This window comes from Fringilla coelebs (genome assembly GCF_963513975.1).
Source record: "Fringilla coelebs genome assembly, chromosome: 7".
In the NCBI taxonomy this organism is placed as follows: domain Eukaryota; kingdom Metazoa; phylum Chordata; class Aves; order Passeriformes; family Fringillidae; genus Fringilla; species Fringilla coelebs.
In genome coordinates, this window is record NC_140035.1 from 15,252,558 (window position 1) to 15,266,086 (window position 13,529).

At 52.1% G+C, this 13,529-nt stretch overlaps 1 protein-coding gene across 19 annotated transcripts in view; it reads right to left on the reverse strand.

Moving 5' to 3' along the window:
• Window positions 1–2,596: 2,596 nt before the first annotated feature.
• Window positions 2,597–13,529, reverse strand: part of TNS1 (tensin 1) — a 54,925-nt gene continuing 43,992 nt past the window's right edge. For all 19 annotated transcript variants that reach the window (XM_084209832.1, XM_084209823.1, XM_084209830.1 and 16 more), the window contains 10 exons: window positions 12,586–13,454; window positions 11,163–11,249; window positions 10,462–10,593; window positions 9,956–10,048; window positions 9,221–9,298; window positions 9,061–9,132; window positions 8,813–8,981; window positions 8,476–8,544; window positions 8,095–8,127; window positions 2,597–7,067 (listed from right to left, as the gene is read on the reverse strand). In XM_084209832.1, coding sequence (XP_084065958.1) covers window positions 6,923–7,067; window positions 8,095–8,127; window positions 8,476–8,544; window positions 8,813–8,981; window positions 9,061–9,132; window positions 9,221–9,298; window positions 9,956–10,048; window positions 10,462–10,593; window positions 11,163–11,249; window positions 12,586–13,454 — 1,747 coding nt within the window. In that variant the 3' untranslated portion in view covers window positions 2,597–6,922. The remainder of the gene's footprint in view (window positions 7,068–8,094; window positions 8,128–8,475; window positions 8,545–8,812; window positions 8,982–9,060; window positions 9,133–9,220; window positions 9,299–9,955; window positions 10,049–10,461; window positions 10,594–11,162; window positions 11,250–12,585; window positions 13,455–13,529) is intronic.

Consider the following 13,529-nt stretch of genomic DNA (forward strand, 5'->3'; position numbering starts at 1 on the left):
CAAATTCCTTTCTGTTGTCTTTTCCTGTCCTCCACAGCCACGGAGAGTGGGTAATCCCTACACCACAGGCAGCACGTTAAGGCCCTTCTCTGAGCAGTAACATCCTCCTGCGATGATGATGCCCCCAGAGTAATTTCTGGGCTGTCTTTTCTTACTTCTTTTTCGTAGGATAGACTTCTCCAGGCCCTGCTGGTTTGGATGGCAGCCCTCTTTCTGGTCTGGTGCTGCTCAGCCCCAGTCTGTGTGGCCAGAGGAACCCCAGACAGTTGGGCAAGGGGCCCTTTGCCTTTCTATCAATCGGTCTCAGTGTCCCCATTGCATTGGCTGAGCCACCCAAGGAAGCAGGAACTCAGCAGCAGCATCCTAGACACCACAGCAGGGTTTGCAGCTCACTTCTGTTCCCGAGGGCATAGCATGAGCACAGGTAACACCAGCCCCAGGGTGGCTTTTGCCCACATCAGGTCTGCTCCACCCTTCCCATCCTGTGGAATTTGTCTGGTTGCTGGCCTTTGCCCAGACATGATACTCAGAAAAAGCCATATTGTGTCATGCTTTCTTGTTTCCCTTGAGGACGCTTCTGAAGGGTACCCAGCACTGCTGAGAAGCATGGGAAAGAATAAAAGAAGTGAAGGGAGATTAAACCTCTCCAGCCCCACCATGTTTTGCTAGTTTTGCTCCAGATCTGAGGGTTGCTTATAGCTTAGGCAACCAAAAATAATGGGGGGAGAGGGGAGCAGACCCACCACCACGGTTTCTCAGCCCAGGGTTTCCTGACTGACTGACACCATACCCACTCTTTTCTCTTGAAACAGCATGTGAAATAGAGAGAGACCTTTCAGAGCCCCACAAGAAACACTCTCTGGATGGCCCCAGGTCCCCAGAGCTGGGGCTGTAATGAAAAAAAACCACTGATTTAGGAACCTGAAGGTGAGCAATCGATAGACAAGGGAAGATGCAACAGGGGCAAGGTTTCCCAGCATGAAGCTGGTGGGACCTGCCTTTCCCAGTGGTCACACCAGAACCACAAGCCTGGCCTGGGTACAGCAGCAATCTGCAGAGAGAGAGACCCTGAAAAGCCTGTGCTGTCAGAGTTGGTGAGGGGAAATGAGTGGCAGATAAGAACATGTTGAGGAAAAACACAAACCAGAAGTTCCGGAGGAATTTTGGAAAGGAAATGGGGAATTAACTGCAGAAAAGGCGGGGGGTGGGGGGAATGAGAGGCAGTTTATGGCTTGCAACAAATAGCCTGTGTGCGCCACCTCGCCAGGCACTCACTGCCTCTCCTCCCTGCCCAGGAATACTCAGCAGTGGCCATCCCAGCCGGCCAGGAACTGTAGGAATGGGAAAGCGGCTGCTGCTGGGTCCTGGGGATTCCAGTAGGAATCAGGGAAGAAACAAAACTAAGAGAAGCTGGAAAGAAAACACCATCCCTGCAGTGTCAGAAAGGGCAAGGAGGCTGCAGGTCCTGTCTTGCCTGCAGGTAGATGAGGGACAACTGAGGCCAAGGCTGGCAGATGCCAGGTACCTCAAAGGTTCCGTGGTGCAGCCTGGCTTGGAGGGCACTTGGTCGCTTGGGTGCCCACCCACAGCCCCACGGCTATTTCAGAGAAACCATCCCATCTCCGCCCCTTTCTTTTTTTACCTCTCTTGCCTTTGCCTCCCGGCACAAGCCCCACAACACGGGGTCCCCACTCAAGCAGTCCCCGCAATCCGCCCCTCGCCCTGCAGCTATTTTAGAGAAAGACAGGAGGTATTTTTAGTGCTGCCGGCCCCCGGGAGAAACTCTGAGCCTCTGAGCCACAGCAGTGCTGGCGCCAGAGAAACTGCCGCTGCTCTGGCTGACATTTCTTGTATAATTAAACTCAATCCATCCAGGGGGCTGGGTCTTGGCCACCAACTCAGCAACGAGGGGAAGGAGAGGAGCCTGAGAGCCAGGAGCTGAGTGCTCTGACAGATGCTGGGAAATGCTCCGCAAATGCTGGAAAAGCCTGGCCTGAGACTTTGGGGGAAGTTTTGCCAGGCACAAGGGAGCAGGATGGCTCTGAAAGGCATAGGGAGTGGGATTTAATGGGAGCAGAGCCCAAACTGCCATCTCGGCAAAGGCAAAGACCCCACACAAGCATCATCCTACCCTGTTGCGGGAGATGGACCCAAAAGGGTTGCCCAAAGCTGGACAGACAGCACCTAAAGGCAACCTGGAAAAAAGCAACAGGATTTGAACAGCTCCCAGTGCCTGCAGGGCAAGCTGGAGAGATCCCTGCTGGTAAACAAAAGCCCAGGCTGGAGCTGGAGCCGTGTCGGAAGTTTGGGGGCTGTCTGGTTAGCCAGCATCTGGTGAACACAAGCTGCGGCTGGAGGCTGACAAGCAGCAGCACAGCCCCTCCTTCTTCCCACACCCACCGCCCGGCGTCTGTCCGGGGGCCCCAGTCTGCCATCGAGGAACGGGGGAACGACAGCCCAGAGAACACAGCGCCCACCAGCTTTTCATAGGGGTTTGTGTTTGGGTTTTTTTTCCCCCTGGGCAAAAACACCAGAGCATTTATTCCTATGCTCCCTTAAATTTCAAGATACATTTCCAGTAATCCAAACACCAAGCTGGCATTCCAAGCAACAGTATATTTTATATAACTGGTTCTTTTTTTTGTTGTTTTTACCACTTTATAAAGCAATACAATGAACTGCAAAGAATCCGACATCTGTACAATGGGAAGACAACAGCGGAGTGACATTCATACACGGACATGGTGCGACCGAAGCCATCCTTACACGCACGACAACATTATGGGCATAAAGATACAAAATATAATGTATTTTTTTTTCCATCTATATAAATACACATAAATGGGCAAGTCTAAAAGTTTGAAACTGTTTGTTAACACTGATTAGCAAATAAATCTGTAACATTCCCAAAGTAACAAAGACAACAACAACAACAACAACAACAAAAAACCCCACGCATAACACGGCGGCACAGGATCCGCCAACAGAAACGTCATATTGCTTCCTTTTTTCTTTCTTTTTTTTTTTCCTTTTTAAGGAAAAGAAAAAAAATAGTAACCCCAAACCAACCTCGCAATTTGCAAAACAAACGAACAAAATGAAACAAGCCCCTGCGGGCTCCTTTGCTGTCTGATCATCCTGCCTGCTCCAATGGGAAGGGTTGCCTTTTGTTGGTGCTGTTGTCTGGGGTTTTTGGGGCAACTGGTTTCTTTACCTGCCCGACCTGCTGGGTGGGGATTTACTTTGCGCTTTGGTTCAGGCGGTTGAATTCACTGAAAAAATCAATGCCCAGAGGCTGGGTTGGGTTTTTCTCCCTACCTGGTTTGTTTTCCATGTGTAATTTGACCAGGAGGCAGCCAGCAAATGTTGCATTCAGAGCAACCCCAAACTCTGCTCAAAACCATGAACCCTGCTGTGTCACCGGTGATGAGGGGCTGGTGAAGACGATGCAGTGGTACATCCCATCACCAGCTGATGACATGGATCATCTCCCAGAAGAGCTCCCAGGGGCAGAGCCAGAGGCAGCCCCATTGAATGGGAACCCCACATTTTGTGCATTGCAGGTGCCACTGAGCAGGACAGACAGCAAATTACCTCCCCAGGGAGCATTTCCCAATAGACAGCAATATCGACAGCAAAGGCAGGACGGGCTTCTCCAAAGAACAAACTGACACAAAAAGGGCACGTACAATAAATTTACACACACACAAAAAAAATAATATATATCTATCTATATATATGTGGGGAAAAGTGCGTTTTTAAGGATATCTTTGGCAAGAATATATGCAGTTCTTTGTGTAGGAAGGAGGGATGTGTGTGTTTGTGTGTGTGTGTGTGTGTGTGTGAGCGAGAGAGATACCATCCGGCTGCTGACAACGGCAGTGTGATTACAATGAAACATATGCTGGGCTTAACTCATACAAGCTCAAATCTCAAATAGTATGACTGCACTTTAAAAAAGAAAAAAAAAAAAAAGAAAAAAAAACCCAAAGAGTATTTTCTGTCCCTTTCATAAGGAAAAAATATCAACACTAGGTCCCCACCAGCCCCAGGACCTGGGCAATCCTAAATGCTGCTGATGGTCTCTCCCGGGGACAGAAAGGGTTGTTACACCTTAAAACCTTCTTTAAAAAGGGAGCTAAAGGGAAAAAAAGTGCCTTTAGAGGGAGCTGATAAACACCCGGCTACATCATTGAAAGGTGATTAGCTGTGTGTTAAAAAAATAATACAATCATCTGATGATTTTGTTAGTGTTTGAGATTTGGATACAGTCTAAATTTTCAGCTAGTGGATTAGTGGGGAAGCCGGGAGAGGCTCAGGGCCCGAAGCAAGTGTGATGCTATTGGCAGGTATCTGCTGGGGTTGGCTTCTATGCATCATCTCTGGGGTGCTTAGATCTGCTTCATTTGTATGGGGAGAAAAAGAGATATAAGAGTTCCAAGCACCGGTTTCCAAGGCAGCAGATTAAAATAAAATTACATTATTATAATCTCTTTTCTTAGCAGTGAGAAAACCAAGTCTGAAAAATAGAGGCTTTCAAAAATATATCTTTATATATCTATAAACACAGTGTTTTCTCTGATGGGTGAATGGCAGGGTGAGGAGATTACGGGTGAGATCATCTCTTGTCTCGCTTGAATTTCGCAGAAGGAGGGAATCACTTTTTGGACATGTCAAAAATTAAAAGATCTCTGCATCCGTGCGGCCAGGGAGCCGGGGAGGGGAAAGCCCTCCCAGAAACTCCTGTCCCACCACCATCTCACAACCAACTCCTCGCTACCCCTCCTTTCACACCTCAGTACATCAGCAGAGCCCGTGGCCCTGGCAGCCCTGTGCGGCCGCGCACTCCCCCGCACACACACACACACACCCCGCACACACGCACTGCTCACACGCAGCCACCCCACACAGGGGCCCCCGCCTCTTCCCCCATCTGTATTTTGCCTTGCTCTGGATTTTCTTTTAACATGCAGGTGTTTCCCCAGGGCAGGGGAAGGGGGGGATATAGTGGGGGAGATATGATGCGCAGAAAGCGATATGGCGAAAATAAATATTTTTTGGAGCGTAAATTTAACCTTTTTTTTCCTCCTTAAAATTTCATTAGCTTACAGTATTTTGTCAGTACAGCTTGTATATATATATTATAGCTATCAAGGCAAGGGTGGTCCACGGGAGACAAGCTCTCCAGGGGACTGCAGTGCTATGTGTCTAATTTTTGTCCCCAAAAGACTATCTGGGCCACTTTGCACTGAAAACTTTGTCCAAAAAAGCTCTCAGGGGGAATATTTGCAGCAGAGAGCTCAGCAATGACCCCACAGCTCCAGCTGGACCATTCTGCCTGCCCTAAACCTGCACATGTGACCAAAACATCCTCTGCCCCCTCCCCAGCACCATAGGGCTGGGACCTCCACCTGCTGCACCCCCACCACGATCTCTCCCCCTGCAGTGGCACAGAGGCCCTCTGCCCCTCTCTCCACCCAACTTGCCCTCCTCGCCTACCAAAGCTAAGGGAAGAGCCAGCACCACTGAACTCACTGCAGAACTATGGTGCATTTCAGGGGCACAACCTCCAACCAGATGGTTTAGGGGGTACACATGCGTCAACCAGGGTGGCTCTCAGAGGACTTGTTACCTCCCCACTGAGCCAAAGCTGCCCAGCCACTGCAGGCCCCTTTCTTTTTTTTTTTTTTCTTTATTTTCTTCCTTCTTTTTTTTGTTTTTTTTAACGTGGCCTCCAAAACAAAAGGAGAAAAAAAGCGCCTGAGTTACTTGTAGTCATTTGCCTTTCGTGCAACTTGAATGTCCATGCAATTTAAAAACCGCTTGCGTGTCTCCGAAGAGCTAGATAGGGGTAGCCACGGGTCTGCTGCTTTGCACAGGGAACCCACCTGTGCCAGCATCTGCTATTATTATAGTCATTATTATTATTACAACTATTCCTTTCCTTTCTCTTTTGCTTTTTTTGTGTTAAGAGAATGTGACAGGCTGCAGGAGAAAACTGTCAAAGAGGACTAGTGATGGGAGGGAAAAGGGGAAGATGGGAGAGGAGGCAACTTTCTGCATCCTCCAGGTTCCTGGGGAGTATTCATCTTTCCCAGGTGCTGGGTGGCAGGAACCCCCATACCTCCTCACAGGCTTGGGGGGAACAAGAACCCCTGGGGAAGTGGAGAAACAGCTTGACCCCCCTCTCTGGGTAGACTCACAGCATCTCACCTGTGGCTGGTGCTGGCCTCTGGGTCAGCAAAGGTCAGCCCATGGCCAAGCTCCCCAGGGATTGGAAGGTTCAGGACCAACTTCCCCATGTCCCCAGCAAGTTACCAGGTCGTGAGCAGGTTTTAGGGGATGCACAGGGACCAGTAAGGACCCTTCTCTGCAGCTGGACAAGGGAAGGTTTCTGAGAGCATCTCCTCTGGTGTCCCATAGACCCAGTGCATGCCATTATCTCCTACAGGTCAGTTCAAACACACAGCAGATGGAGCTGCTGGGATGAAGCTTCTTCCATGGGTTTTGCCAGTTGCCTCTTTTTTTTCCAGATGGAAAACACCAGTCATGGTCCCACATTCAGTCCCAAATGGATGTCACCACTTGAGGCCATGATGCTGAAAGCTGGAAACACACCCCTCACTGCTGCCTTTGCTTTGGTCACCTTCCCTGCAATGGGACATGCATCCCGTCTGGCGTGACTTTGTGGCTCTCCTTCGTAGGTGCGTGGCTTTGGTTCCTCTACGTGTGTGTTTGGCTTGTGTTGAGTTTTTAGGGGTTTTGTTGGTGTTTTTTTGTTGTTTGCTGTTTTCCTCCAAAATTCCAACCCTTCCCCCCCCCCCAAATCACTTCCCTCTCCCACAATGCACTTCCTCACACTCCTTCTCGGATCAGCTCCAAGTCCTTCTCCAAAATTCAAGAATCACCCGCAAGTGCCAGCTCATCTCTTCTGGCCGGAGCCAAGCATGACCCTGGAGACAAAGTTGACGATGGCTGCAGCTGGCTGGTCTGGGTCCAGCTCAGCAAAGAGGTGGCAGATGTTGTCTGTGGTGCTCCCTTGCTTCCTGGCCACAAAGCCAAAGAGCCTGTGTGGGGAGAAGGCAAGAGCTTCAATATTGCTCCTGTACAGATTACCACCACCCTCTTCCAACATGGTTTTGTCCCACTTCCCCTCTTTAACATCCATCTCTCACAACACAGAGGGATACATCCCAAACCAGCCTGCAGGAAGGCCCATCTCCTCTTCCCTTTGCTCAGTTTCTTTGATGGCCAAGTTTCAATCATTTCTTGACCCAACTGCCCTTGCTCTGAACACCTCTGCCACCCTTCCCAAGTCTGTCCCAAAGAAGGGACCTTCCAGATGAGCACAGCATTGCCTTGGTTTGGCCTCTTGAAGCCAGAGGTGAGATGCGCTGGCCATTGGGGCAGGCCCTCTAAGAGATGAAGGCCATGCAAGGACACAGGAAGCTGAATGAGACCATCTGGTTATTTCTATCTGTCTCTCCCCTGATGAATAAAATGTCCCTTATTTTTTTTTAATTAGAATGTGCAAACTCAAGTTATAAATACAGGGGGAACAGAATGTGAGACAGGCCCAGGCTACGGCATTTCTAATTGGGGAGGGGAAATATCCCAGCAGCTGGACATCCTAATAAAAACCCCTTTGCTCACACAATGGCTAAAATTAGTGGGAGCTGGCCCCTGCAAATGGGCTCAGCCAACAGCTCTGTGCTCCCATGGGTCAGGACAGGAAGAAAGGGAAGAGATGATCAGTAGCTCACATGCCATCAGTGTAACCCCAGCTCTGCTCCATAAGCTGGTTCCCAATGACTCCCCAACTCTCCCAGTGTTGGGAGAGTTTCCAGTTTGGCCAGTTCAGCAAGAGCCATGCCTGCTCTGACCAGGAATTTGGGGCTAAAAGATGCATCCAGACTTCCCAAGACTATGATCTCATGCTTGGGTGAAACACTGCGGCAGTGAGGAGCTGAGCCCACCTCAAGCACAGCCAGGATGCCCTGCACAGGGCATCTCCCAGCCAATGCCTAAACACAGGCAGAAGCCACCTTCCCAGCAGCTGGGAGGAATCTGCTGGGAAGCACAGGAAGTACTTACTTGGCTGGGCCACTGCCATCAGTTTTAGTCCACCTGCAAGGAGAAGAGAAGATGTGAGAGATGGTCCCTCCTGCACCCCACAGAGAGACAGGCCCATGACAGGGGCCACCACACCAATGCTGGAAGGCCAGCCTGGCTTTGCACAGGCTTGGCTTTATGGAAAAATGATGCACCTCTCCCTCAGCAGGAAGGTGCTTGGAGACACCAAAAAGTCACCAGAAGAAGCTGGCACTGCACCACAGTATCCAAGGGGACCTTGCATTCCTGCTCTCTGCAAGAGCAGAGGAGAGAGCAAGCAAAGACCCTGCTCCAAGCATTCCAGGAGGCTAGAGGGGTGAAAGGGCTGGGGGTCATGCGCTCCCCCCAAGTTAGGGCACTCACTTTCGTTCCTGGGGGTCCAAGTCACAGAAGGTGACAGTATTGAGGGGGTAGTGTCTTCGGAAGAACAATCTGAAATACAAAGTGGGGAATATCAGGGCCAGGGAAGCTCCACCACTGTCCCACCACAACCCAGTTCCATCAGCACAGGGGACACTGCCATAGGTACCCCATAGGATGTTCCAAGAGTCAAGGACAAAGCCCAGCCATGTCCATGACCAGGTTGATGCCATCCCAGGGACATCCTTCACCAACACACTTCCTGAATCACAGCCCTGTTGGCTTTGGGAATGAGCCAACACTGGCTTTTGGCCAGAGATGTGGCCATGGAGGCTCTTACTTCCTCTGGTTGTCCGTTAGGGTGATGCCTTGTGCAGAGACTTTGAAGTGAACAATGGTAGCTGTGGGCGTGGGGTCAGCCACCAGCGTCTCAGCAACAGCCTTCGAGATGGCCTGGGGGCCCGTCAGAGACTCCATCTCCACTGAGTTGATGAAGAGGACGTTGCAGGCTGGAAAGGGAGACAGCAGACATGGAGTCAAGCAGTTCTCCAAGCCAAGTTCACCCCATGAAAACCCCTCTCAACTCACCTGCACCCTGTTTAAGGAGGTCCGTGGCTGAGTTGGTGGCTGACGCAGAGTCTTTCTTTTCCTCCATGGGATCTAGAAGACATGGGATGGTTACTAGTGCTCCCTGCTTGGAAACCTACCCCCTCCCTGCAGGCTGTGAGGACAGATGCGATGCTCTTACCTCGGTCAGGAATGACCAGCTTGCAGGGCAGGGCCAAGGGCGTGATGGAGTGCTGGTACACCAGCGCTGAGAGACAGCCTGGGGAGAGAGGGAAGATGGAAGATGGTTGCCAAATGAAGAATTGTTTGCACCTGCTGGGTTAATACAATGATCCTTTTGCAAAATCATTGGACTATGGAACCGCACAATCCAAGGTACGATAACCATTAACCAAGGAAAGGAACAAGAAACTCCAGCTTTCCCTGATTAGGTCACCATTGCTCTGGGCGGATGCAGGCTTTTAGGTGGGTTTCTTCACTAATGGTCTTAATGCCACATGTGGCAGTTCTTCTCACTGAACCTCCAAGCAGCCCTCCACAGATGGCTCAGAGAGGGGACAGAGGTGCCAGGGCCACTTTAGGAACAAAAAATGCAGCAAAGGTCTTCATGCAGCTCCTCAGACAACATTAGACATGGAATAAATGGAACAAGGGGAGCCCCTGCCCTCCACCCTCCCAGCAGCATCAGCTGTCCTACATGTATGTGTAGAAAGGTATGTACCTATGCATACAGGAACGTTTGTGTGCTCTCATGAGTGTGCATGAACACAGAGGCTCCAAAAGCCCACAGGATTCAGTTACACAGGGACAAGAAGCAGTAACAGGCTCTCCCAGACAGTTCTGCTTTGACACTAGGGTGAAGGCAAGGCTCTCCCAACCCAACCCTACATGTGGAAAGCACGCTGGGGACACTTACCAAAATTAGGCTCGTTGGGACATCCTTTTAGTTTCACACCTCGTGAGCTTGTCTCAATGAGGAAGTGTCTCACCAGCTCGTTGGTCAAGTCTCCTGGGAAGAGATGAGAGGTTCTCACACCAGAGCCACCCTCCTCCTATTACTATGCAGTACCATTAAGGAACCATTCCTCCAGCTCAAGAGACAGGTCCCTAACACTACACACACCCTCTTCAAATCTGTCCCTTTGCACATGTCAACCCCAAGCCAAGCTCCCCCACAGTGCTGGTGGGCTGGAGAGGCTGTACCCATTTCATTATCCAGATGTCCAAGATGTAGGTGCTCCTGAGCCCTCCACAGCTCAGGGCAGAGGATGTCTGGTACCTCCCTGTGCCCTGGGAGGCAGGGATCCTGCCACATCAGCACATACCCAAGGGCATGACTGGCTCAGCAGCCCCAGCTGCCCGCTCGCCCTGGCTGAACGATGGAAAGCATCTCAGCGTGGGAAGGAGAAGGGCACACAATACCTTTCTTGTTCTGCTGCATGACCGTGGGAGGGGGAGAAGCAACTTTCATGGCGAGGCCATAGGCTCCCCGGAAGGAGTGGCTGTCTCGGATGATGAAGGCCCCCGGCTCCCTGTCCTTCAGCAGGGCAATGGCTGCAGGAGAGAATGGCAGAGCTCAGAGAGGCACAGTGAGAACCAACACACCCTGAAGACACCAGCAGGTGTGGGTTGGACGGGGTGCCCCAGCTCCATATCTCATAGCCAGGCACCACAATGTTACCATGCCTCCTGCATGTCTGAGTGGGCTGCCAGGCTCAGGCTCATCTCCCCCCACCTCCACTGCCCTTGTGTGGGCATCTCCAGTTCCCACCCTATGTCTGAGCAACCAAGTACTGGAGAGCAAGCAGGAGCCAAGGCCCAAATGCCGTGACCATGCCCCTGAAGGCATCCTGCTGCCTCCTTGTTCTCCCCACTCTTTTTAGCCATGTTTCCAAGACACCTCTGAGCATTATTTGCTCAAGATCCAGGTGTTTTGCACCCTGAACTGCAAACATAGATCCACAGCACACTGCAGGGACTAGAGCTCTTCTACCAAGAGCAAGGTTTGAAAAGCCCACATCACACAAACCTGCAGCTGAATGGCCTTCAACCCCCATCCAACCCTTGCTAATCCCTGTGATGCCAGACACATCCGAACTCTCACCCCTGTGTCATCTACTTACCCTGCTCCCTGGAGATGTCTGGTTTGTACCAGTACTTGGAAGTATCCTGCACAAACTTGACATTGGCACGAGTCTCGGGACTGATGTCTGCAGAAAGGGAAGAAAAAACAAGAAAAAAGTTAAAAGATGCTGTATCTGAAACTCTGCATCCAGCCAAAGCATTAATACGTCCACCTCCTTTCAGATCCAGCACACTGCACTAACCTCAGCCCAGCTCACCATACCCAGACAGGCTGATCACTACCTGGAGCTTATGGGGCTGCTGGGCATCTAAAGCTAAATCCAAGCTCAAGGGGCCTCAAAGGGCTGTGTGTCAGATGAGCCCCTATGGCACATAGCCAGAGACAAAATGGAGATTCTTCAATTAAAAGAAGCTGGCCAGGTGAAATAAAAACTGTTGGAGGAAAGAGGTATGTCTGGAGGTGCCGGAGAGATCCTGACTTCAGAAGACCTTCACTGCTCTCTAATGTTCAAGATTTGGATCACACTTCATAAAAATAAATGTCTTCCCTTATCTTTGCTCTGTGAAGAGGAACTAGCTACCCTAGGCAAAGCAGCCCCAGCCTGACTGTGCCTTGTTCAGTGCCCACCAGAGGCACAGCCCCAATGGGAGCTGGTCCTCTGGCTGTGAAGCTGTCATTTCCTCAGGCAACATTTACAACCACCTGCTTTCCAAAAACAACCAGGCAAACAACCAAGAGGATTGGATAGCATCTCTGCTGGAGACACATTATCAGCCCTCAGCAATCTGGTCACCTTCAGAGAGGCAGGGGGCTCACTCCCCTCTCCAAGTTCCTTGTTAATTGTTACGGGTTTTAATTGCTCATGCCTCCCCGCTGGGAAAGGTCCTTGGCCACGGGAGTCACAGGGCCAGGACGAGTGCCAGAGTGCCCACAAAGGGCTGCCTGCTCAGCAGAGAAACTGGCCCAGCAGCCGGAGCCACCGCTGCCCCACAGCTTTATTCCCCTGCTCTTATCAGCCCAATCTTGACGTCACCAAGGTGTCTGTAACCAGAGCTGGCAAAAGCGTACCAGGCAGGATGGCACCCGGGGCACGGCACCATTGGAAATGAGAAGGCAGCACCGCAGCGGGGTCCCAATGGGGTAAAGCCCTCTGGGAACGGGGCCAAGAGGTCAGTGCATCCCCACGGCAGAGAAAAATCGCCTCCAGGAGCTTTGATCTCCTCATACACATCTCTGGAAGCTGTTTATGCCAGAGATGCTAGTCGGTGTTTTTCCTGTTTGGATTTGTCAGAAAGCGCAGGAAATGGCCCCAGCCCCAGCGGTGCCTTTGGTTTGCGGATGGACAGGAGGGGTAAATCAGGACACGGCTGCAATCCCTTTCCTGACAGCCAGCAAGGAGGAGGAGGGGAGAGCCCCGAGTAGGGCAGGGGGAGGCGGGAACCTCCAAGAGCATCCCTTACCTGGCATGGAGAACTTGGAGAAGTCCGGCAGAGTGTGGGAGAAGGCGACAGCGCTCCCACCGCTGGGGCTGGACATGCCACTGGAGAGGGGTGAGGACACCTTGCCGTTGACAGTGGCATAGTTGGGGAGGCTGTTGGAGCGGTCCCCAGCTGACATGCGCCGCTTCTCAGGCAGAGCAGGCTGCGAGGTGGGGCTGCCCTGGCGGTAGGCAGCCGAGTCTGGGGAGGAGGAGTGCGGCGTGCTCGTGCCGGGGTAGTACGCCGGGGAGACGGGGAAGGACGGCGTGGAGGGAGGCTGGTAGCCAGAGGAGCTGCTCTGCCGAGAGAGTGTCAGGTGCCTTTCCTCTGGGCTGGAGTAGCCATACAGGGGGCTGCCAGGGGATGTGGCTGCCGCTGCTTGGTGCCTGGACAGGCTGGGGCTCCCTGGTGGGGCCACCAGGTTGCCATGGGCCACCACAGCATGCCTGCCCAGCCCGGGGCTGCCAGGAGCACCGCTCATGCTGGGGTTGATGGCTCTTCGCCCGAAGCCAGGGCTGGGCGGTGTATTCGTAGCCACTGTCCGGTGCAGGCTGCGGGGGCTCCCTGGCAGGGTGTGGACCCCCACCACATTGACCTGTGGCTGTGGCCGAGCTTGGGGTTCTGGCTGGAGGACAGCTCGGCCATCAGGGTAGTCAGGGCTGCTGTATGCCGAGCTCGGGACCCCTCCTTGGACCATTGCAAATGAAGATGGAGATGAGTTTTGGTAGCTGCTGTGAGCAGAGGGCATCTGTGAGCCAACAGGCGACCGGTACAAGGGCTCAGCTGAGGCATGGGGAGGCGTAACCGTGCCATGGGGGCTGCCTTCTGATGGGTAGCTGCGGAGGGAGGCCCTAGGGAGAGACAAAGAAAGGCAGAATTCAACTCCACTGCTCATTCCTGCTGCTGACTGGTACTGGCACCTTCCT